This window comes from Geotrypetes seraphini, chromosome 2 (assembly GCF_902459505.1).
Source record: "Geotrypetes seraphini chromosome 2, aGeoSer1.1, whole genome shotgun sequence".
Lineage (NCBI taxonomy): Eukaryota > Metazoa > Chordata > Amphibia > Gymnophiona > Dermophiidae > Geotrypetes > Geotrypetes seraphini.
The window spans coordinates 497,301,519-497,326,790 of record NC_047085.1 but is presented as its reverse complement, the minus strand read 5'-3'; the positions used below and the strand labels follow the sequence as shown (position 1 = coordinate 497,326,790).

Genomic DNA, 25,272 nt, shown 5'->3' with positions numbered 1-25,272 from the left:
ACCTCTTAAAGCACCTCCGGTGATCTGGGATCTGAACGTGGTTCTTTCCGCCTTGATGAAGCCTCCATTCGAACCCTTGGCTACTACCTCTTTCAAGTTTCTTACTTGGAAGGTACTTTTTCTTATTGCTCTCACCTCTGCCAGGAGGGTCAGTGAGCTACATGCACTAGTTTCTGATCCACCTTTCACTGTCTTTCATCACGACAAGGTGGTTCTACGTACACATCCAAAGTTTCTCCCTAAGGTTGTTTCTGAGTTCCATCTCAACCAATCTATTGTTCTACCTGTTTTTTTCCCTAAACCTCACTCCCATCCTGGAGAACAGGCTCTTCATACTTTGGATTGTAAGCGGGCTTTAGCTTTCTATTTAGATCGCACTAAGCCCCACAGATCATCTCCCCAACTTTTTCTGTCCTTTGATCCGAATAAATTGGGACGTCCTGTTTCTAAGCGTACGCTATCTAATTGGCTTGCTGCGTGCATTTCATTCTGCTATGCTCAGTCCGGACTGACACTGGACGGTTCTGTCACGGCACATAGAATTAGAGCTATGGCAGCATCTGTAGCTTTCCTTCGTTCCACGCCCATTGAGGAAATCTGCAAAGCTGCTACGTGGTCCTCAGTCCATACTTTTACATCTCATTACTGTCTGGATGCTTTCTCCAGACGGGATGGACATTTCGGCCAATCTGTTTTACAAAATTTGTTTTCCTAATGGCCAACCTTCCCTCCATCCCTCTTTTTGTTAGCTTGGAGGTCACCCATCAGTCAAGAATATGCTGCCTGCTTGTCCTGGGATAAAGCACAGTTACTTACCGTAACAGGTGTTATCCAGGGACAGCAGGCAGATATTCTTGCATCCCACCCACCTCCCCGGGTTGGCTTCTTAGCTGGCTTATCTTAACTGAGGGACCGCGCGTCGGGGTCGGGCGGGAAGGCACTCGCGCATGCGCGGTGCGGTCTCCAGAACTTTCCAAGTTCTTAGAGTGCAATCACTCTAAAAGTGTCCGTACCGGGGCTCCGTCGGTGCCGTCACCCATCAGTCAAGAATATCTGCCTGCTGTCCCTGGATAACACCTGTTACGGTAAGTAACTGTGCTTTCCGGTGGTTCCCGGTATCTCAGGGTACCAATTATTTGGTATGCTCCTCCTGCATCACTCTGTATGATTTGGTGGCTCAGCGCGATTTCTCTTTTCAAGGCATGCCTCGGTCTTTGCTGGACTATCTCATGACCACCGACCATCCCGGGCTGTCGGGTTGGGGGGCTCCGTGGCTTCCATCCTCAGCTCCTGGAGTCTGGTCTTCAGAGGCGACTCAGTACTTGTTCATTCTTCTGCTCTTGAGCAGGGTCAGGCTACCTTTCTGGAGCTTCAGATCATTCTTCCGGATTGCCGCTGAGGGTCCTTTTGGTCAGTATTAGGATGGGGGTATTTCTCTACTGCTTGGGCAGTAAGTGTTGTACTCATTGGCAGGTGAAGTTGTTCTGCTTCAATGGGTGGACTCTCATCTTCTGTTGGCAGATCCTTTTATGGATCAGGATAAGAGTTTGGATAGACTTTCTCTCCGCGGAATCTGAGCATGGCCCATTTCTTGTATGTTACAGTGTACAGCGCTGTGTACGCTCTGGAAAGTGTGCATGTTAGTAATAGTGTAATCTTCTGCATCCTGGATATTGAGATTTGTGGCTCAAGCGTTCTAGCTCTTTTAATGGAAGTGAGATCTGCTTGACCTAGACCTCATGGCCTCGTCTCTCAATTCTAAGCTTCTTCGGCGGGCCCAGGGAGTGGGAGTTAGAGGGGGTAGCTGCATGGCTCCTTTCTCGCTTCTGCCTTCTCTTTTTCAGTGTTTTCCGCTGGCTGATGATGGCTTGGATTTGCCACCTCGAGCTCGCTTTCCGGGCACAGTATTTGTAGAATCTCTGGATTGGCGGCGTCATCTTTACTTTGCGGATTTGATGAGTCTTTCGACAGCCGGACTAAGAAGTTTCCTGGTATCTCCGGCTTTGCTCGCCTAGGGTTCGTTCAACATGGATATTTGTACTACTTTAGTATTACGACCTAGTTTTTTGAAAAATCTTGGCTGACGTGTAAGGATTATCCAGGTGCTACGGAAGACTTCTCCTGTGGCTTCTGCTTCCTTTTGGAGGTTTTTCCTTTCTCGGGTGCTTCTTAACGTTTGAACCACTCCAGAGTTCCTTTTTGGCACAGGTGTATTGCCAAGGGCTTAGCGTTCAATTCCCTTCAGCTTCTAGTGCCATTCTTAGCTTGTTACAAGGGCTAGGTATATTGCTCTTCGCTTACTTCTCAGCTTCATGTAGTTCAGGTCCTAAACAGAGTGCGGTATATTCATGCGCCTCTTAGAAAGCCCGGTTTGGAGTACAATCTTCACGTACTTCTTCTCAGTATACCGAAGGCTTCATTTCATCCTTGTCTTTTGGGACTCTAAAGGACTGTGCCGTTGAACATGGGGTTTCTTGTGGCCATGGCTTCAGCTCTGCAGTTTTCTATGTTGCAGGCCTTGTTCAACGGGGATTCCTATTTCTGATTTCCGAAATATGGGGTATCAGTTCGGATGGTACCATTATTTCTTTCTAGGGGGGTGTCATCCTTTCTTTTATGTCATGCTCGCTTTTCCTTCCTTCTTCCTGGGAGGAGAAATTGGGAGCAGCGCTTTTATTCACTGCATTTTTTGATATGTACGTAGCGTTCTCTGTGAGCTCGGTTTCTAACGACTTTTAGTTGTTTATATCACCTTTTTGCATTCTTCAAGGGACGCCTCTAACGTTTGGTGGCGTCCGAAGCCTCCATCGCTCAATGGGTCCAGGAGGACATTCTTTATGCTTGCTTGCTGGCAGGGAAGCGGTTGGCGAAAGAATTTCATGACCATTCCGCTGGAGCGATGGCTACTTCTTGGGCTCGGCCCAGAGGTTTTTTCCTTGGAGGAGATTTGTCTCGCGGCTAATTGGTCTTCCGAGCGTGCTTTCTCTCCCCATTTCTGCTTGGATGTGGGGGCACATGCGGCAGGGGCGTTTTGTGCTTTGGTTGTTGCGGAGGCGGCATTTGCTTCCCACCCAGATTGAGGATTGCTTTGCTACTTCCCATTGGTCTCTGGATTCATCTGCTGCTGTTGCTAGGGAAGGAAAAATTATGTTCTTACCTGTTAATTTTCTTTCCCTTAGACGCAGCAGATGAATCCAGAGCCCCACCCTTTCTGGATATTGTCTCTCGGTTTTTTTCTTTTGCAACTTTCGCAGTTTGTTATTATGGCAGGTTGTTTTCTGTATTATTGCATTTTGAGATTTGTTATGGGAAAGAAGTTTTTTACATGCTATGCCTATTGCTGGTTACGTGTGCTTGGGCAAGGAGCTATACTGATGAGACAGGAGGAGTGCCAGCCAATAGGACCACCTGTTAATCAGTTTCTCTATCTCCGCCTGCTGGTAGATGTGAGCTATCCCATTGGTCTCTGGATTCATCTGCTGCGTCTAAGGGAAAGAAAATTAACAGGTAAGAACATAATTTTTCCTTTTGAATGGTTATGAGGGGTGTTAAATATTTTTGCCTGAACTGTTCTCTTTACTGTTATGTAACTGATTGCTCCTTCTTTTCAAGTTTTATCACTTATTAGTTTTAATAGTTGAATCACTTATTTAGTTTTACTAAGCAAGGTACAAAATTGATTAAAATATAAACATATATTTAGACATACAATTTAAAAATTTAGAATTTAGAAGAAAATCAAGTGTGTATTTATAAGATTATATGAATTTTTCTGATACACTTGTTGTAATATGCAAAACTGAATAAAGAAATTAAAAAAAAAAAGAATAATGGGTTAGACAAATAGACTTACAGACCGACTAATACACAAGGTAAGAGGGAACAGAACTACAATTCAGTGTTTTAAAGTACAGAGGAGAACAATATATGGAGAAAACAATAGGGAGGGAAAAGTGCGATCAAAGAAGGAAACTAATATAAAGTTTAAATCAGGGATCTCAAAGTCCCTCCTTGAGGGCCGCAATCCATTTGGGTTTTCAGGATTTCCCCAATGACTAGGCATTGAAAGCAGTGCATGCACATAGATCTCGTGCATATTCATTGGGGAAATCCTGAAAACCCGACTGGATTGCGGCCCTTAAGGAGGGACTTTGAGACCCCTGGTTTAAACATAATTTAAAGATTAAAAGCATCTTTAAAAAGAAAACTCCTTTAAATTACTTTTAAAACTACTCAAGTCATTTTCCTCTCTTAAATGCTGAGGCATGGCGTTCCAAAGCTGCGGAGCAATCACTGAAAACATATCATGTCGTCGAGTTCCAATAACTTTCAAAGAGGGGACCACTATAAGCTTTTGATTAGTGGATCAGAGAGAACGCGAAGTGCTATAAGGGATAAGTAATTTATCAGTGAATTGAGGTTCATTAGTGGAAAGGGTTTTGAATACTAAAAGTAAAAAATTTGAAGGTATTAGGATGGTTAATTGGGAGCCAGTGAGCTGGATTTGAAGTTGGCATGATGCCTGTATTAATGTAAGCACTGGTGCTTACTTTAAGTAAAAGGGGATGCGACTTGTATACTGCTTTTTCTGTGTGGTTTATACAATCAAAGTGGTTTACATATTTTAGACAGGTACTTATTTTAAACCTGGGGCAATGAAGGGTTAAGTGACTTGCCCAGAATCACAAAGAGCTATAGTGGGACTCGAATTTACAACCTCAGGATGCTTAGGTAGCTGTTGTAACCACTAGGCCACTCCTCTTCAGTATCCCTTTAGGTAGCAGAGTCGAACAGACAATGTTGGCACAGTGATCTCGTTTAGTTTAGGCCTGTTTTGACAGGAACTTATTGGATTAATTGCTGAAATAATTGCTGAATATCACTGCTATTCGGATATTTTTCAGTCTGTTTCTCTGCCTCAGTCTTAGCCCCATGTAATTTAGATAGATTTGGATCATTCTATAAAAAAAAAAAAAAAGAAAAGAAATAAAACAGGAATCAAGGTAATATCTTTTTATTGGGATAACGTTCATTGTTTGATTAGCTTTCAAAAGTGACCCTTCTTCCTCAGATCAGAAATAGGCAAATGTTGAAAAAAATCAAAGCATTTCAGTAATATCACAGGAGGAGGGGGGGTTGGGTGAGGTATAACACAAATGGGATAGGGTGGGTGAAAGAGAAACATGGGGCAGGTGATGAGAAGGAGACAGTCATAAAAATTCATGGCCTGTGATGTGATAAGCCAAGGTCCTTATTACGCTCGTTTTGTGGATGTCAAAATAGTTTTATCATTTTGATTTCATGGAACATAAGACCTTTGAATTCAAAATGATAAACTATTTTGACAGCCACAAAACAGGACTCGATAAGGACCTGGGCTTCCTGTCACATTTATTTATTTAATTTTTCTATCCCTTTTTTTCTATTTAATTTTTCTATCCTGTTTCCGGGTTAGCTCATTTCTGCTCTGCATCTCTTGAGGACATTTGCAAAACAGCTATTTGGTCCTCTCATTATTGTTAGGAACAAAGTTCCAGAAGAGACAGTTGGTTTGGATCAGAGTCTTCATTTCCTCAGTGCCAACTTTTCTTCTAACCTTGCTGGTTTTCACTAGGCTCATATTTATTCTATTTGTACTCGTAACCTCTTCCAGAGTCATGATCCTGGCAGCTTAGGAGCCCCACATGTGAGAATATGATGTCTGCTTGTCCTTGGAGAATGCGAAGATACTTATCTGTGGCAGGTGTTTTCTGAGGACATCAGACATACATTCTCACAACACGCCTACCTTCCCTACTTGACTTCTTGGCTTTTTTACTGAACTGATGGGCACTGACTAAAGATTTAAAGTGTCAGTGCACTTGGCAATGTCTGTACCAGGTTCTTTGGATGACATCGCCCACGTGTGGGAATATATGCTTTCTGTTCTCGGAGAAAACCTTCTACGAATAGGTAACTGCTTTCTGTAATTTTTTTTACATGCATGTTGTGCTTTTAATTTAATTTTAAGTTTAGGCTCTTAAAATACTTTATTGAAGTGGACACTAATGTGCAGTTAATGTATACAACGGAAATGGAGAAAACAAAATTAAATTACTATCAAGCCGTCAGAGACTTTTCTATCTCTTAAATTTGTTTTAATTTTTTATCTTCTTTCATTATTTTTATTTTCTATTTCTTTGATTTTTGATCTTGGAAATGTATTACATATTTTGATTTTAATCAGGTACTTTAGCTAGATTATGAGCCTTTGGGACAAATAGGGTCTTTTCTCAAGTACCTAATTTCATTTTAGTTTGATACATTGTAAACTGCTTAGGTCAGTAAAATGCACGAGCGGTATATCAAATCTTAAACAAACATAAAGACATTGAATGGTAACAAATACCTGGTTAGCATAATTCTGATGAATGCAACTTGAGATGAAAAATGTATTGTTTTTGTTGCATCTGTAGCCGTTATGGAACACCAGATGAGCTGAAGGAATTGGTTGATACCGCCCACTCAATGGGAATTGTTGTTCTGCTAGATGTTGTACACAGCCATGCATCAAAGAATAGTGAAGATGGACTAAACCAATTTGATGGGACAAATTCGTGCTTCTTTCATGATGGTTCCAGAGGTAACCATGATCTTTGGGACAGCAGGCTCTTTGACTATGCTAAGTAGGTACACACAATTTTAAAATACTTTTTATGTACGTATTTAGTTTTTATTTTACTGACTGTTTGAAGAAGTTCACCCAAGGTGGTATACAACAAGAATAAGCTGAACAAAATAGAATCCGTATATACTCGAATATAGGATGAGATTTTGGGGCTAAAAAATGGGCTAGAAATGGGGGTCTCGTCCTATATTCAGGTCATAACCCGACCCCCTTCTGGACTTGATGCAGGCCTCTGGTAGGCAGGGACAGAAGGGATCCTTCCCGTCCCAGCCAATGCTAACAATTTTTTTTACCCCCCCATACCTTTTCTCGTATCCCTGGTGGTCCAGCGGTGTATGGGCAGGAGTGAACTTTCCACACTCCTGCCCTTCTCCCTCCTTCCAATCTCACAGCTCACGGCATAAAGGTACACAGGCGCGAACTTCTCGAGCTTCTACCTGGCTCTGCGCCACTCGCTGAATGGCTACCGCCAGCTCTCACGGGACTCGCGAAAACTGGCAGCAGCCATTCAGTGAGCGGTGCAGGGCCGGGCAGGAGCTTGAGAAGCTCGTGCCTGTGTGCTGCTGGCCGTGAGCTGCAAAATCGGAAGGAGGGAGCAGGGCAGGAGTGCGGAAAGTTCATAGAAAAGAGTAGGAATGTATAAGCAAGTCCTACAATATGTGCAAATGGTACTTAGCCCTTGTATATGGGGGACTAACAAGTTAGCCAAGTTTTCACCTGCTTCCTGAAATAGAGATGCATTAAGCAAAGCTGTTCTGAGACTGTCCAGTGTGGACTAACCAATTGAAATGGCTCAAAAGAATAAACTTTCACTTTCTTTGCCTTTTATTTCCTTGCATAAATTAATTTTTCAGTTACAAGGACGTTCCAAAAGTTGGTATTTGTAGAAAGGGAGGGACTTTTGTTATCTCATGCAACAACAGTTCATTCAAATTTGCCTGAAGAGCTAACATTTTATTATAATAATTTAGCAAAGCCCCATGGGCCTATCAAGTCCTATGGATTACTTACTCACTAATTCTTTGTCCCTTGGCTTCCTCTTAAAGCAGGAGTAGCTGAGGATTTCTCTTCTCAAGACTACTGTTTCTGTATTCCAAAATAAAATGGGGTCTTTCTTTTTCATGTTCTATGTTAGTAGCTTTATAATCTTCCCAACATTTCACCACCCATTCTCTAAAGTTTACACCCTTTAACCACCCAGTGGAGGAAAATTTCCATCTAATACTACCCTCTGAATATGGCTGGTGCTGCCAGTCTACCCAAATCTGTGCAGGATCTAAAACAGAGGTGCCCAATACGTCGATCGCAATCGACCGGTAGATCGGGAAGGCAACACGAGTTGATCGCGGAGCCTATCTCCTGCAAGAAGGCAATATTTGTTTTGTGTGTTTGTAGTATTTTAGAGCAATATATGGCGGATGAAATTCTACCTACGCTCCTTGTAATCAGTTTCTTAATTTCAAATGTTTCCTCAAGATTATCTAGCACATTAAGAAAATATAGGTAAAAATATATGCATTCTGGATTGATTTACATACTTTTACTGGCTTACAGAGTGAACAGTTTTCTACTAGCCCTTCTATATAGATAAATGTCAAAACATAGAAATATAATGGCAGATAAAGGCCAAATGGCCCATCTAGTCTGCCCATCCACAGGATTAATTTCTTCAGGTAAAGGAGGATGGGGATTTGATATACCGCTTTTTCTGTGTGATTTACACAATCAAAGTGGTTTACATGGGGCAATGAAGTGTTACGGGACTTGTCCAGAGTCACAAGGAACTGTAGTGGGAATTGATCTCGCACCTCAGGGTGCTGAAGGAGCTGCTCTAACCACATAGCTTTTGAAAATATACCTTTTAAATATTAGTTGATTTAATTTTGGTTGTTGGCCTTTCTAAAAAAATGAATTAAAAATGGAATGATATGCTGCTGAGCTTCATGTAAGTAGTGCCAGAAGTGATGTCTGTCGGCAGGCGATGGACTGGCTGTGCATGAATACATCAGCATACATGTGTACTCTTATCCGACTCTAGCAAGATAGGAAGTTGACAGGATGAAGGCCATCCGAGTGCAATGGGACTGATTTGAGCTGGGAGGCTGCAGAACTGGTGCAAGTTTAGGAGTATACTTTGATAAAAATCTATTTGAGTGATCATATTGATGTTCTAATTCAAAAAAGCTTCTTTATGTTATGGAAACTGCGAACAATTAGATCATACATTCAGGTTATTGGTACAATCTTTAGTGTTATTTTGGACTATTGTAATATAGTATATCTGGCAGGTTATCGTAAAAATGTTCAAAGATTACGTAGTGTACAAAATACTGCTGTGCATTTAATTTTTAATTTGAAGAAAACAGATCATGTTACACCTTATTATAAAGAACTTCATTGGTTGCCAGTAGAGGCTAGGGTGTTTTTCAAGTTTGGAACCATGTGTTATAAGGCCAGTTATTTGATCATTTTTACGTTCATTGATCCCAATTGTTCATTGCGAGACACTGCATTGTTTTGTTTTCCCTTCTGCTCTTGGTTGTTCATATAAGAGATTTTTACAAAGATTACTGTCTTAACAAGCAGCCAGTTGACAGAGTTTTGCAGACTATTATCTCTTTCTTCATCTTATGTGCATTTTAGAAAATAGTTAACATCTAGTTTATTTGCAAAATTCCTGGAGAATTGACTTGTTAATCACTGAGATTGTGCAGTCTTCTTAGTTTGTTAAACCACATAGAACTGCAAGGTTTTGCGGTATACAAATGTGATTTTTATGGTATGTTTATGTTTAGAAGCATCCCAAAGGCGGCAAGAGATTAGGTTGGTCAGTCAGAGAAAGAAATGAAAAGAATGACAGTGTTGACCGGGGCTTAGGAAAAGGAGTAGGAATGTCCATGACAGAGTAAATTGTGCAAGTATCTACTAATGCTTTTTATGATAACAAGAAGTTAATAGAACATAAGAATTGCCGCTGCTGGGTCAGACCAGTGGCCCATCGTGCCCAGCAGTCCACTCACACGGTGGCCCTTAGGTCAAAGACCAGTGCCCTATCTGAGTCTAGCCTTACCTGCGTACGTTCTGGTTCAGCAGGAACTTGTCTAACTTTGTCTTGAATCCCTGGAGGGTGTTTTCCCCTATAACAGCCTCCGGAAGAGCATTCCAGTTTTCTACCACTCCCTGGATGAAGAAGAACTTCCTTACGTTTGTACAGAATCTATCCCCTTTTAACTTTAGAGAGTGCCCTCTCGTTCTATCTACCTTGGATAGGGTGAACAACCTGTCTTTATCTACTAAGTCTATTCCCTTCATTATCTTGAATGTTTCGATCGTGTCCCCCCTGGTTCCGCTTGATATTATGATAGATTGAAATTGCTGTAAAAATCATCATGATCACATAATTTGATCTGCTTTTAATATTTTATCTTCATTAATATTACAGCTGGGAAGTTTTGAGGTTCCTTCTTTCAAATTTGAGATGGTGGCTACAAGAGTATAGTTTTGATGGCTTTCGTTTTGATGGTGTCACATCCATGTTGTATCATCACCATGGAATTGGTAAGTTCATCCATCTAATTTATCTGTCTCTTTAAGTAGTGGTTCTCAAACAAGCCTGATTTTCAGGATATCGGATCTTTCTCATGCATAATCATTAGGGACATCTTGGAAACCAGACTGGTTGGGCATGTCCCAAGGGCTGGGTTAAGAATTATTGTCTTAAGAAATGCCTGTAATAGAACAAATTATATTGAAATCTGCATTTTAGCTCTGTGTTCACAGGCTGTTCAAAGTCATCTTACCTGGCTTTTTAGCATAATTGCAGCATTTAGAATCCAATACGCTTAAAATGCACACTTATATCCTGAGTTTTTAATTTTCATGCACTTTAAAATTCTAGTTTGGAAAGAATATTATAGTCATGTTAAACTAGCAGGAAATTTAAAGAATATTAATTTAAAGAAATTTGACGGTTTTAGCACCTGTTTCTTTAATTTAAAGACTGCTTAAAATATTGTAGATTTCCTGTTGCAGGTTGCCATTAGTTTTATATGAGTTTATTTGATACACTTGTTGTAACATACAAAATGAATAAAAAATTATAAACAAACAAACAAGAAATCACATTTTTTAGTATTTTGTTTAAATGCGAGTGAGACCTTGTATATTTTGTAGGTTCAGGATTCTCAGGTGATTACAGTGAATATTTTGGTCTGCAAGTGGATGAAGACTCGGTGGTGTATCTCATGTTGGCAAATCACATGATACATACTTTTTATCCTGACTGCATAACAATTGCTGAGGTAATATAAAATGAGCCTGGCCTTTTATTTTTAGTGTTATACATTTTTTATCTTTCCTTTGAAAAATAATATTGAAGAGTGGAGCAAGATGGTAGATATGGGTTAGATATGACCCCAATAATATTACCTCTAAATCAGAACCCCATATGGACAACAAACCTCCCCTCTGCAACACTAACAGGCTTTAATTTCACACACACACAAGAAATCACACAACAGGTAGTAACAGGGAAAAAGAAAGGAAAGAAAGGTGGAGAAAAAGCCTCAGTTCAGCTTCATCTGGCAAAAAACTCCACCTTTCAAGGCTAACCCTGTACTCTAAAATATAGAACCAGTAGAAAAAGCTCTATGGTAGCCTGCAGGGAGATGTTGCAAAATAGAGAATGACACGGTGGCGGTTTACCCGCGGCTACTGTGTTTAGCCGCGGGTAACCCGCCAAAAACGGGGAATGAAAATTAGCAGCCTCTGCGGGGACGGGGACAAGGCCATCACCGCCCCGTGGAGCGGTGAACGGTCTTGTCACCGCAGTGAGGCATAAAGGATCATGCGGTCCCCGCAGCCCCCACCCGCACTTCGGCTTGATCGTTTAACCAGCTTCCTCTCTCCACCTCACCTTAGTTTGCCGCACGCACGGCTGCTCAGTATTCAATGTTCTGCTCTGACCCAACCGGAAACAGGAAGTTGCAGCAGAGCAGAAGATTGAACTTTGAGTAGCCGTGCGTGCGCGGCTCTTTGAAAGCGTGCCGGTCGCCGAAAAAGAAAACCGGCAAACTAAGGAGAGCTGGAGAGCAGTAGCGTACCAAGGGGGGGGGGAGGGGCAAAAAAAGTAATGGCGCCAGGCCTTGGAGCACCGAGGCAGACTGCTTCTCCCCCCTCCCAGCCGAACCCCCGCTGACCCTCCTATCTCTCCCCCCCCAAGTGAACCTTTCCGACCCTCCCAGCGAAAGCAGCAAACCTCCCTCCAGTAGCGTTGGCTTTCTCCTCCCTCTGCCGCATCACTGATGACGTCATCAGTGACGCGGCAGAGGGAGGAGAAAGCCGACGCTACTGGAGGGAGGTTTGCTGCTTTCGCTGGGAGGGTCGGAAAGGTTCACGGGGGGGGGGGGAGATAGGAGGGTCAGCGAGGGTTCGGCTGGAAGGGGGGAGAAGCGGTCTGCCTCGGTGCTCCATTACCTTCTTCGGGCAGCAGGAGCATTTACAATTCGCTGCTGTTGCTGGCTTCAGGCCTTGTTCTCTGCCGGGTCCTGCCTACTTCCTGTTTTCATGAAGACAGGACCCGACAGAGAGGAAGGCCTGAAGCGGGCAACAGCAGTGAATTGTGAATGCTGCTGCTGCCCGATGAAGTTCAGGACATCGGGGAAGGAGCAGGGAGAAATCGGCTGCTGGCTTGGGAAAGAATCGTGGAAGTGGAGAAATTGGCACGATGGCTTTGTGGGGGCTAGGGGGAGAGAGAAAAAAAGGAAAAAATTAAGAGGGGGGCCAGGGGGAGAGAGAAAGAAAGGCAGAAAGAAAGAGGGAGGCCAAGGGAAGATAGAAAGAAAGGCAGAAATAAAGAGGGGGGCCAGAGGGAGAGAGAAAGAAAGGCAGAAATAAAGAGGGGGTCAAGGGGTAGAGAAAGAAAGTCAGAAAGAAAGAGGAGGGCCAGGGGGAGAGAGAAAGAAAGGCAGAAATAAAGAGGGGGGTCAGGGGGAGAGAGAAAGAAAAGCAGAAATAAAGAGGGGAGCCAGGGGGAGAGAGAAAGAAAGGGGGGGGGGCAGGAGAAGAAAGAAGAAGGATCAGAAGAAGGACCAGAGACTCATGAAATCACCAGACAAAAAGGTAGGAAAAATGATTTTATTTTCAACTTTAGTGATCAAAATGTGTCAGTTTTGAGAATTTATATCTGCTGTCTATATTTTGCACTATGGCCCCCTTTTACTAAAACGCAATAGCGGTTTTTAGCGCAGGGAGCCTATGAGCGTCGAGAGCAGCGTGGGGCATTCAGCGCAGCTCCCTGCGCTAAAAACCGCTATCGCAGTTTAGTAAAAAGGGAGGGGGAATATTTGTCTATTTTTGTATAGTTGTTACTGAGGTGACATTGCATAAAGTCATCTGCCTTGACCTCTTTGAAAATCCGCGGAATATAAATGATAATTAACATTTTCTCTGCGTACAGCGTGCTTTGTGTTTTTAAAATTTTATTGTTGGTAGATCATTTTGACTTGGCCACAAAGGTAAGGGGGAGGGAGGGAGGGGAGCTGCTGAAAGACATCTAGTAATCCTTGCAGGCTTGACTGTGCAGGGAATTATTTTTGTAAAATCATGTTTTGTTATGTGACTGACATTATCTAGACTTTAATTTCTATGAATGAATAGAATGAAAATGATATAAAATTACTTGCTTGCGGGGACCGCGTGTTCCGGCTCACACAAGGATGGAGGGGGTGAAAGGGAAAAAGTTTCTCTTCCTTGGAAATAGATTCTGAAGTGACCTCATCAAAGAAGATCAGCACCAAATGTACAAGAAATCCCTTAAACAATGTCAAAAGAGCCCAAAATAGAAAACTGCTACTGCCTTGAGACTCCATTATTGAAGGAATCAACTTGAAATCACAGAAGAGACAGGAAAAGGTTAAATGCCTGATGGAATCCTCAGGTACAAAACACAAACCAAATTGTGAATGAAATCAGAGCAGACAGTAAGAATTATAAAATTGATGTCATTATCCATCTGGAAAAAAAGGCGTACTAGAAATAATGCCTCAGCAATACAATTTTCAGAAGTTCTATTTGCTCATGGTAAGGGAGAAGAGAGACTGCTAGTGATGGTGGGGGGACTGATAGAAGATATGAAAGAAGGGTGGTAGAAAGGAACAGATGGTAAAGGAGGGAGGGAAGGGTGGTGGTGGAAAGGAATAGAACAGACATTGAAAGAGGGTAGAGAGGAACAGACCCTGAAAGGAAATTTGGAAGGCAGAGTGGGGAGAAGACGCTGGAAGGGAAGAAGACAGATGCCAGACTATGGGGGAGCGGAGGGAAGAAGATGGGTGCTAGACGGGAACGGTGACGGGGCGGTGAATGGGATGGCAGTGGCGGTGAAAGGGATGACGGTGAAGGGAACGGCGGTGACGGGGCGGTGCAGAGGATGGTGGGCCGGGGACGGTGCAGTGATGGGGACAGATTTTTTCCCCGTGTCATTCTCTATTGCAAAACACACCAGGACACACAGCCCTCAGTTGTGAAAATATGGTTAAATCAGCACTGTAGCAAAGTAGTCCAGGATTCAGCATGGAACACAGCAAAAAAAGAAAACAACTTAGCTGCTTCGGCATCCAGGATCTCTCAGTCCTTCACTTCCTGGGCCCTGCAGCCACTGAACCCGACGGGGAACCCTCCGTTTTGCTCTGGTTGCTGCGTCAGGGGTTTCATCTTCACTGCTTCTCATACACTCTATCCAGACCCACCAAGCTCTTCAGGCTCTCACACCACTCACAGATCAATATGACCCCCCCAGTGCTGTTAATTTCTTGCACTGAATTTACTTTAGAATGCTCAAGAGAAGAGGTAGGCCTATCTTTTGTGTCTCCTAATTTCACTGAATAAGCTTTGGATATTCTTCCTTTTATAGTAAAATATGTTCATTGAACCAGACACACAAGTATACAACCATTGGTGGAACAGAACTAATAGTGGTTGCTGGGTGTTTGTTCTCAGTGGTTTCACACCTAACATGCCAACGTCCATCCGTTTGATGGAGCTCAAAATGTGACTCATTCGAGAAGGCAACCCTCTGACAGTCGTTGCTAGTCTAATGTTGGTACTCTGTTTTCTGCGATGAACCCTTGTGACTATGGGTGTAGTCACCAGCCATCTGCTTCTGAGCCCCATTCGCAACAGGGGAAAGGGACCTTGGGGTGATAGTGTCCGAAGATGTAAAGGCGAAAAAACAGTGTGACAAGGCAGTGGCTGCTGCCAGAAGGATGCTGGGCTGTATAAAGAGAGGCGTAGTCAGTAGAAGGAAGAAGGTGTTGATGCCCCTGTACAGGTCATTGGTGAGGCCCCACTTGGAGTATTGTGTTCAGTTTTGGAGACCGTATCTGGCGAAAGACGTAAGAAGACTTGAGGCGGTCCAGAGGAGGGCGACGAAAATGATAGGAGGCTTGCACCAGAAGACGTATGAGGAGAGACTGGAAGCCCTGAATATGTATACCCTAGAGGAAAGGAGAGACAGGGGAGATATGATTCAGACGTTCAAATACTTGAAGGGTATTAACGTAGAACAAAATCTTTTCCAGAGAAAGGAAAATAGTAAAGCCAGAGGACATAATTTGAGGTTGAGGGGTGGTAGATTCAGGGGCAATGTTAGGAAATTCTACTTTACGGAGAGGGTAGTGGATGCCTGGAATGCGCTCCTGAGAGAAGTGGTGGAGAGTAAAACTGTGACTGAGTTCAAAGAAGCGTGGGATGAACACAGAAGATTTAGAATCAGAAAATAATATTAAATATTGAACTAGGCCAGTTACTGGGCAGACTTGCACGGTCTGTGTCTGTGTATGGCCGTTTGGTGGAGGATGGGCAGGGGAGGGCTTCAATGGCTGGGAGGGTGTAGATGGGCTGGAGTAAGTCTTAACAGAGATTTTGGCAGTTGGAACCCAAGCACAGTACTGGGTAAAGCTTTGGATTCTTGCCCAGAAATAGCTAAGAAGAAAAATTACAAAAAATAAAATTAAAAAAAAAAAATAAATAAATTTAAATTGAATCAGGTTGGGCAGACTGGATGGACCATTCGAGTCTTTATCTGCCGTCATCTACTATGTTACTATGTTAGGGTTTGCTGCACGGTCATTTTGGACACACATCTGGAAGCTCCCCTTGTTTTGTTTGGATGGCGACTGCTCCTCGGTAGCTTACCGATCAGCCCGTACCAACCTGTGCAGCTGACGTTCACCTCTCGCATCGATGGCTCATGCTGCCCCACAGTTACCCCATCAGGTCATCAAAAAGGTTCTATTCGTCCACTCACAGTACACTTTAACCACAGCAACCTGTGAACAGTTCACAAACTCCACTGTTTCTAAAATGCTGTCGTCCTTGGCCTGGTAGCCGATGATCATGCCTTTTGTGTTTGTTTTGCTGTTACCTGCCCTGAGCTTTCTGGGAGGGCAGGAAATAAATCAATATAAATAAATTTCAATGTCGGATAAATCATGCTTTTTCCCCCATGACAGCCATGGTTGCTATATTGGCAACTTGCTGACATCCCACCTTATATATCCATAACGTCTGCGCACAATACGTGCATTCATTCATTGGCTATGCATCCCTGACGTCGGAGGTAGACGATGGTCATAATAAACGGAAATAGCCCTACCTACTGGAACAATCGCCTAACTCATTCCACCTCAAACAGACACAGGAGAACCCACACAATATTCACACACCCGCCAATCAACAATGTCAAACAAAGAAAAACGTACGACAACCTACTGGCCACCAAAGCAGCGAAACTAGACCAACAACTCACCAATCTGCTGACTTTGACCACAGACTACAAAACCTTCAAAAAAGAAACAAAAATCTTACTTTTCAAAAAATACATAAAACCAATATAACACAACCAATAATGTTCCAAATCCCTCCTGCATTACCAACTACTCCTTAGCAAATTAGAAAATGTTCAAACTATTCCTTAAGCACTTCTTAATATGTACTTCTTAAGATCATAACAATTCTTATGTAATCAGCTTTGAACCGCAAGGTAAAGGCGGAATAGAAATCACTAATGTAATGTAATAATGTGACTCAACCATGTACAAGGTTGTAATTGCATCACCAAACCTACCTGTCAGCCCATATCTCTCCAAGACTGCAAACAGAAAATCCACAGTGAATATGCTCAAAGGCTTTCTCAGCATCGGCGCTGATCAAGATAGTATTTAAACAAGGTGGAGATCTGTTCATCAGAAGTGATGCAGTGACCTGAGCCATTCTTAAGCACTAATACCTGTCATGTCTTCTGCCATTGCGAAGCAAGTTTAGCCAAAATTCTCCCTACCTAATTTCCATGTTTATAAAGTTGATATTGGTAGTAAAAAACAGAAGCCACAACAGTGGGCATACCTGAGGTGTAGACATAATGAGAAAAGAGTGGTGAAATAGTCACAATTAAGTTTTAATGCAAACATGTAGCTGGGAATTTTGGATGCAAATAGCCAAGAGGTGATGAGGGGAGTTCCTAATGTGTGAGGTGAACCAGTTCAAAACATTAGGATACGTGTTTTCATGGAAAGGGTGATAATGGAAGCACAGGATCTTGAGGGATCTAAAATGGTACCAGAGTTAAGGCGTTTAAGCGCAGAAAAATCATGACTTGACATGCATTTATGTATTCAAAACCTTATAATTCTATGAATGTGAACAGAGAAACCTAAACATGATGGTAGATAAGGACCATATGACTTACTGGTTCACAGTCGGGACAAAGGTGCACCGACACTTCAGTGCCGACAATTGGGCACAAGACTCCAGCGTGCTGCCAAAAAAGTTACTTTTAAAGAGCTCCAACGGGGGGTGTTAAGGGGGAACCCCCCCAGTTTACTTAATAGTGCTCGCGCTGCCGTTGGGGGGGGGGGGGTTGGAACCCTCCATTATAGAGGAAACTTAACTTTTTCCCAATTTTTATTTATTTTTTTTAGGAAAAAGTTAAGTTTTCTGTATAATGTGGGGGGTTGCACCCCCCCCCAACGGCGGTGCGAACAGTATGAAGTGAGGAGGTCCCCCCCACACACCCCCAATGGCGGTGCGAACAGTATGAAGTGAGGAGGTCCCCCACACACACCCCATCGGAGCTCTTTAAAAGTAACTTTTTCGGCGGCGCGCTAGAATCTTGCACCCAATTGTCTGCACGCCTTTGTCCCGCGCGCTTTTGTCCCATCATCGACTTACCTAGTTTGTCCATTCCCATCACCTGCTCAGCTCTACAAACTTGATCTTTACCTCAGAGAGCTACTGTGTTTGGAACTGTCTGCCTTCACGCCTCACCTGGGAGGTTGTGCCATGCATTTACCACCATTGATAGAAAGAAATATTTCTGGGGGATCATGTGATGCAGTGAGGACATGCTTTTTGGCTTCTCCTAGGACCCTGAATCACATCAACAGTTTTTCTTCATAATCTTTGGCTTCAGACTCCACTCCACTTTCTAAAGGAGATATCATGTGCTTATGGACAAATATCTCACAAAGTTGGAGGATGTAATGGCTGGAAAATGTACAAAGAAAGACCCATAGTGCCGAGAACAAAATGGCGGACTCCCAGTTACCTGCAGCCCAGTTTACTGAGGGACACTTAACCTGAGCTCTGAATCCACAGATGGAACACTTGTTAGGCTAGATTGCTCACTTGGAGAACTTATTGGCAAAGATAACCCAACACATAGGTGAGCTCGAGAATAGTTTCTACCTTTGAGGATTTCTCCCGTGCAGTGTCAGCTTTGGTTGTCCATTTGGAAAGCCTGCTGAATGAGCACACTGCCAAATTGGAAGACCTTGAGAATCATTCTCATAGAGATGATCTGTGATTCATGGGTTTGCCAACATTTTCTTGAGCAGAAATTAGAATCATGGCTGGAACAATGGCTTGTTAGAGAGCTGCCTTTTCCTTATGGCATGGGCCTGTTGTGTTTTGAGCGTGCTCAACGAGTAGGTTGGCAGGACAGTGACCAGCAACAGCCCAGAGTGGTAGTTGCCAAACTCCATAATTATCTGCATAAAATGGAGCTGCTAGGAAAGTATTTTCTAAAGCATGAGACCCTTTCTTATGAGGACAATCCTATATGAATTTTCCAAGATTCTTCACCAGCTATCTAGGAATATCAGCAGAAGTTCCAACCAGTTTGTACAGCATTTGGCAGAGAAAAAGATTCTTTTTTTTTTGTTTCTCTATCCAGTGATTCTTAAAGTAAACATAAATGGAATCTGGAAAGTTCTTGAAGTCAGCTGAGGCAGCTCAGAAGTATTTGCAAACTGGTCACACAGGTATCCATGTGGCTGGATTGTCTTGATAGCCTGCAGTGGTAGAATTGACTAGTAGTTGGGTTTATTTAGCAGCCTACAAGCTTTGTTATTACTAAGTCCTAATGGTAGGCTACACAAATAATCTGGGAATTTAGAAGCATTTTGAGCACTTACACTAATATTGTTGGTTAGTTAGATTATATTGCCTTGTGGTTGTGTATGGCAAGGTGAGGGATCCTGAATGTATGTCTATCCAAGAAGAGACAAAGAAGTGGTTTGGATACAGAGACATCTTCTAGATGTCCATATTCTGTGCCTAAGTGCTGGATTATATAAATGTGTAGACAGAACAGCGAGGGGATTAGTACTAAGTTTTCAGCAAGTACATAACGGAAAAATATAGCCTGAGTATTTAAACATAGAACATGGAATTAAACAGAACATGAGATTCTAGGGCCTAATTGACATATTGCTCCTTAGTGCGCTCCTTCGTGCGCAAACTGAGGGTGCCACCAGTTATAAAAATACAGCCCTAACCCATGCACTTACTTGGACTTTATATAACCAGCAAATTAGGCTCTTAATCGTTTTTAGTCTTTGCTTCCTTCCCTTAATATTGACACATTATGTAACATGTCTTTGACATCATCTAATAACAATATTCCAGTTTTCTGGGGGCATCGCCCTCCAAAATATAGATCATCAATACTTCAACATCCATGTTTATTAGAAATCCCTACTTCTTCCTCTTCTACCTTTCAAGCCTCTCCGAAAAATAAAAGCCTAAAGCTTGGCCTCATTAATGCCAGATCTATTAAGAGTAAGCACCATCTTTTAAAAGACGCTATTATCCATCACGGATTACATATACTTTTCATAACAGAAACTTGGCTTTCGGATGGTGAGGAAGCCTATCTTTCTTACTGTTGTCCCCCGAACTATGATTATATTTTTAACCATCGCCTAAATCGTAAAGGCGGAGGTCTTGCTGTGATATTCCAATCTAATCTAATTAATCTTAGTGATCAATCTAATGGAAATGCTACTATTGAATTCCTACATCTCAAACTCAATCTAAACATTAACCTTAACTTCTTACTACTATATGTCCCACCACCAGTAGGGCAAAACCAAATAACTTTACTTCAAGATCTCATTTTTGATTTTTGCTCGGCTTCACTATTCCCTCTGGTCTTAGGCGACTTCAACATCCATTTTGATAATGCTTCGGATACCAATAATCAGGATATATCACATATGTTTCATTCGTTAAATTTGTATTCAACTATAGTAGGCCCAACTCACTCAGCAAACCATACCTTCTCTCCCAAATCTCAGTATATCGAATGTTCTGTTCCATTAGTTACCCCAGTACCCTGGTCTGACCATTATTTCATATCTACTACTCTTTCCTTGTCTAATAACACACATAACTCAAACCGAATCCAAGCTAATTTCATATCGAGATCTTGCCAGTATAGAAGATACCGATATCTTATCTTTCTTTGATGTATCTACTATCAATGATACGTCTAACTCAATAGAAGATCAACTTTCATCCTGGAATTCTTCTTTACAACTGCTTTTAGACACTAAAGCACCAACAATTCTTAAATCCATATCACCACGAAAATTGTCTAATCCATGGTATACGGCTGAATTACATCTTCTAAAAAAACAACGAGCATTGGAAAGAAAATGGCGTCATACTAAATCCCAAATAAATCTACTAAATTTCAAAGAAAAGGCAGCCATATATAAAACTAAAATCAATCGGGCAAAAAATAAATTTTATTCAGAAAAAATTCATAAAGCAAAAAATTCTGCTACCTTATTCAACATTTTAAAATCTATTACATCACACAATACAAAACATACTACAACTCAGATATCCCTTTTGAAAGCACAAGATATTGCCGATGCATTGAACCAGAAAATCAATAACATCAGAAATGCATTTCTTCCAAATAAAATTAACAGCCCTTCTAGCAAACATACTAGAGAACACTTTCCAACTGCTAAATGTTCAAACTTCAGATTTCCTTCTCTCAATGATATCAAAGCACTTTTCTCTCAAATAAATTTAAAAAGCTCTGGGTCCGAAATCCTTCATCCATTCTATTTAAAAAAAAATTTTCATCTCCTTGGCCCTTTCATCTACACGATTATCATAAAAAGCCTACATACTGCTTCAGTTCTTGTTCTTTGGAAAACCTCTACTATCATTCCTCTACTTAAAGATCAAAAAATCAGTAAAAATGACCCTTCTAACTAACGTCCAATCGCAAATATCCCTTTCTTAGCTAAATTGACTGAAAAATGGATATTCAATCAGGTTTCCGATTTCATTGAATCAATCAATGTCATGCATCCCAATCAAACAGGTTTTCGCAAATATAATACGGAACATTCACTGATCGGTCTAACGAATAATATTCATTATTTCCTGGATCATCATAAATCTGTTGCTCTCTTTTCCTTAGATATTTCTGCGGCATTTGATACAATTGACCATGATCTCCTTCTCAATCGACTAGAATCAATCGGCATCTGTGACCAAGTTCTTAATTGGTTCACATCATATCTCACTAATCGCACTTCTTGTGTTAAATTTAATAATGAATACTCCACTGCATACTCAACATCTTTTGGGATTCCTCAAGGATCTATTTTATCACCCCTCTTGTTTAACATCTTTCTCTCACCGCTACTGAATCTTTGCCAGTCTGTTGGCTTTACTGCTTTATCCCAGGACAAGCAGGCATGATATTCTCACATGTGGGTGACGTCATCTACGGAGCCCCGATGTGGAAGCATTTTCAAGCAAACTTGATTGAAGATTTAAGTTTGCTCTGCTGCTCCACGCATGCGTGCCTTCCTGCTCCACTAGGGGGCGCATCCCCTCATGGTCTCCAGTTCAAAATTTTCCGCTGAGCCTAGAAGTCGTGTTTTTCAGGCTCTGCCCCAACTGCCTTCTAGCACCGCAATTTTTTCTTATTTTTCTCGATTAAGTCGCTGTGCGCAAATTTTTTCTTGTTCAACTTGTTCCTGCTTCGTTTTTGACCGACCCGGAGGCTTCCGGGTCCCCGTGGCCGCGTGGCTACTCGAGCCGCGGCCAGTTTCGATTCTATGTCCCGGCCTTTGACCGGCTTTAAAAAGTGCACCCGGTGCGAGCGGCTTCTTTCCATCACAGACCCGCATCGCCAGTGCATCCTCTGCCTGGGGGCCGCTCATCCAACCGACTCCTGCCCCCAGTGCGCTACTTTCCAGAACCGGGCCCTTCGCCGAAGAAAAGCCCGCATGGCGGATCTCTTCGCCGCCGACCAACCCTCTACCTCAGCCTCGAGGTCGGCCCCGGCCTTGACCTCGGCCCCGAAGTCCTCAGGACAACAGAAAGCCTCGGCTCCGGGTAAGTCCCCTCTTCCCTCTTCAGGTCCCGTAACAGCGAAGAAGCCAGCCTCGGGGACGCCGGCGACACATGGTGGAAGTCCCATGCTTACAGCCCCGGCAAAGTCCTCCAAGCCTTCGGGCCGTGCCTCCACCACACGGGAATACTCTGATACGAGGTCGCCCCCGGTGGAGCGCACCGAGGCAGTGGACATGCCCTCGATGCTGTCCGTGCCCGTTTTCCAGGACCTACTCCGAGCGATGATCTCATCGGAGCTGTCCGCTGCAATGGCCCATCTACAACCGGACTTGACCTCGACCCCGCATGTGCAAGACCAGCCTGAGCCTCGCGTCGAGCCACCTCGAGGAAAAGCGCGCAAGCTTCGCCGCATCCCATCCTCCTCTGACTCCTCGCCGAGACACCCGAGGCGCTCTCCTTCCACAGACCGCCGCGGGGCAAAACGTCGTGCTAAAACGACAGAAACCTCGAACCGCCGTACCTCCAAGAAGGCCCGAGGTTCCCCCACTCTACGAGGCCGTTCACCTACACCTCGTACGGGACCGCTGAGGGTTACGGAGCTATCACTCTCCAACCCGCGCATCCTCCAAACTCCCCCTCGGACCGGGGCTCCGATCCGAGGTTTCGGGCTTTCACCGAGGGAGTCCGGGTCGAGGTCACCGATTCGACATCGATCGGTACCCCGAACCCCGGCATCGTCTCCGAGGGGCTCCTCGAGACATCGGAGACCCACGACCCCGGAACACTTTCACAGTGCGTCCCCGGGCTCGGAGCGTGGATCGGAGCAAGAGCCTCGATACTCGAGGGGAGCCTCCCCATCCTTCTCTACCCGACGGAGGTCTCCTTCACCGACCCCTCACGGGGCCTCGGGAACATCCCGCCCATCCTTCTCACGCTTTGTCCAGGACATGGGCCACGCTTTGGACTTGGACCTCCAATCTGACTCCAGATACTCTAAGGAATACCTAGCGGAGCTGGATATGCCATCACTACCCAGAGAGTCCCTTTGCGTACCGCCTAACCCGGTACTCCAACAGGCTTTCTTCAGGAACCTGGAGACCCCCTATATGGTCACAGAAGTACCCTCCAAAATGGAGGCCAAGTACCGTACAGTACCCTTCCTGGGATTTGAACAACCACAGCTCTCTCACCAGTCGCTGTTAGTAGAATCCTCCTTGAAAAAAGCTCACCCTTCCAGGGTCTCGGCGGCGGTCCCCCCAGGCCGAGAAGGCCGAAACCTAGACAAGTTCGGCAGGAGACTATATCAAAATGCGATGATGGCCTCTAGGGTGCAAAGCTACACCTTCACCTTCTACCTCAAACACCTCATTGGACTACTGACAGCCTTTGAGACTGACCTACCGGCCTCCCGCCAAGGAGCGTTTAGCCTACTTTTAGAGTCCCTCTCCAACCTACGCCTCCATCTATTCCATGCGGCCTACGATGGCTTTGAACTCTCCTCCTTTGCTATCCTCTCCTCCTTTGCTATCGCCATGCGCCGCCAAGCTTGGCTGCGCCTGGTCGACATGGACCCCAACTTACAGGACCGGCTGGCTAACCTCCCCTGCATGGGTAAAGAACTGTTCGATGACACTATCGAGGCGGCTACAAAACGCCTCTCCGAACACGAACGCTCGTTTGCCTCCCTCGTGCGGCAAAAGCCCAAACCGCCCGCGTCGCTACCCACAAAAATCCACTCCCGCCTTCTCGCGGCCTCCACCCAGGCGTCCGCAAGCACACCATCGGGCCATGCCCAAGTCCCAAACGCCTGCGACTACCAAACCATCCCCGTCCTTTTGACGGGATACGCGGAAGGGGCAGGCCCCCCCCGCCATAGTCCCAGGCCTCCTTCCCATCGGGGGTCGCCTCAAAGCCTTTTACCCTCGCTGGGAACAAGTCACGTCGGACGCATGGGTCCTTGGCGTGATCTCATCAGGATACTCTCTCAACTTTCGAGCCATTCCTCCAGACAACCCCCCAAGGAATTGCCCTCCCAACCGGACGCAGCTACCCCTACTCCTCTCCGAAGCTCAAGATCTGCTTCGCCTGAGAGCAGTAGAGGAGGTTCCCCCGACCAACGGGGGAAGGGCTTCTACTCCCGTTACTTCCTGGTACCGAAAAAAACGGGAGACCTCCGCCCAATACTAGACTTGAGACGCCTCAACAGATTTCTGGTACGGGAAAAATTCCGGATGCTTTCCCTACCGACCCTCTACCCCCTGATCGACGAGGGCGACTGGCTCTGCTCCCTCGATCTGAAGGAGGCGTACACACATGTTCCAGTGCACCCCGCTCACCGCAAGTTCTTGCGTTTTCAGGTGGGAGACCTGCACCTGCAATACCGAGTCCTCTCCTTCGGCCTAGCATCGTCACCTCGGGTCTTCACCAAGTGCCTCGTGGTGGTCGCAGCTACCTTACGCTCCCAAGGTCTTCAGGTATTCCCCTACCTGGACGACTGGCTGATCAAAGCCCCGTCCAGGGAAGGGGTTATCTCAGCGACCCAACAGACTATTACCTACCTACAGAGTCTGGGGTTCGAGATAAACTTCCCAAAATCCCAACTACGCCCCTCGCAGTCCCTACAATTCATCGGGGCAACGCTGGACACGGTTCGCCTCTGTTCCTTCCTCCCCCCTCCGCGTCGAGAGGCGTTAGTAAGTCTGAGCCGAAGGATCTCACTGCTGACCTCAATATCAGCACGACAGATGATGGCTCTCCTGGGCCACATGGCCTCCACCGTCCATGTCACACCCTTCGCCCGCCTCCATCTGAGAATCCCTCAATGGACCCTGGCCTCTCAATGGCGTCAAGACCGGGACCCGATCGATCGCCCTGTGACAGTGACTCCTTCCTTGCAACGATCGCTCCGCTGGTGGGCCGACTCTTCAAATCTTTCCAAAGGT

General features: G+C 44.3%; 1 protein-coding gene across 1 annotated transcript in view; it reads left to right on the top strand.

Moving 5' to 3' along the window:
- The window catches only part of GBE1 (1,4-alpha-glucan branching enzyme 1), a 130,121-nt gene that overhangs the window by 53,806 nt on the left and 51,043 nt on the right, over positions 1-25,272 (top strand). The window contains exons 7-9 of the mRNA XM_033932016.1: positions 6,456-6,665; positions 10,110-10,225; positions 10,841-10,968. Of these exons, the coding sequence (XP_033787907.1) occupies positions 6,456-6,665; positions 10,110-10,225; positions 10,841-10,968 (454 nt within the window). The remainder of the gene's footprint in view (positions 1-6,455; positions 6,666-10,109; positions 10,226-10,840; positions 10,969-25,272) is intronic.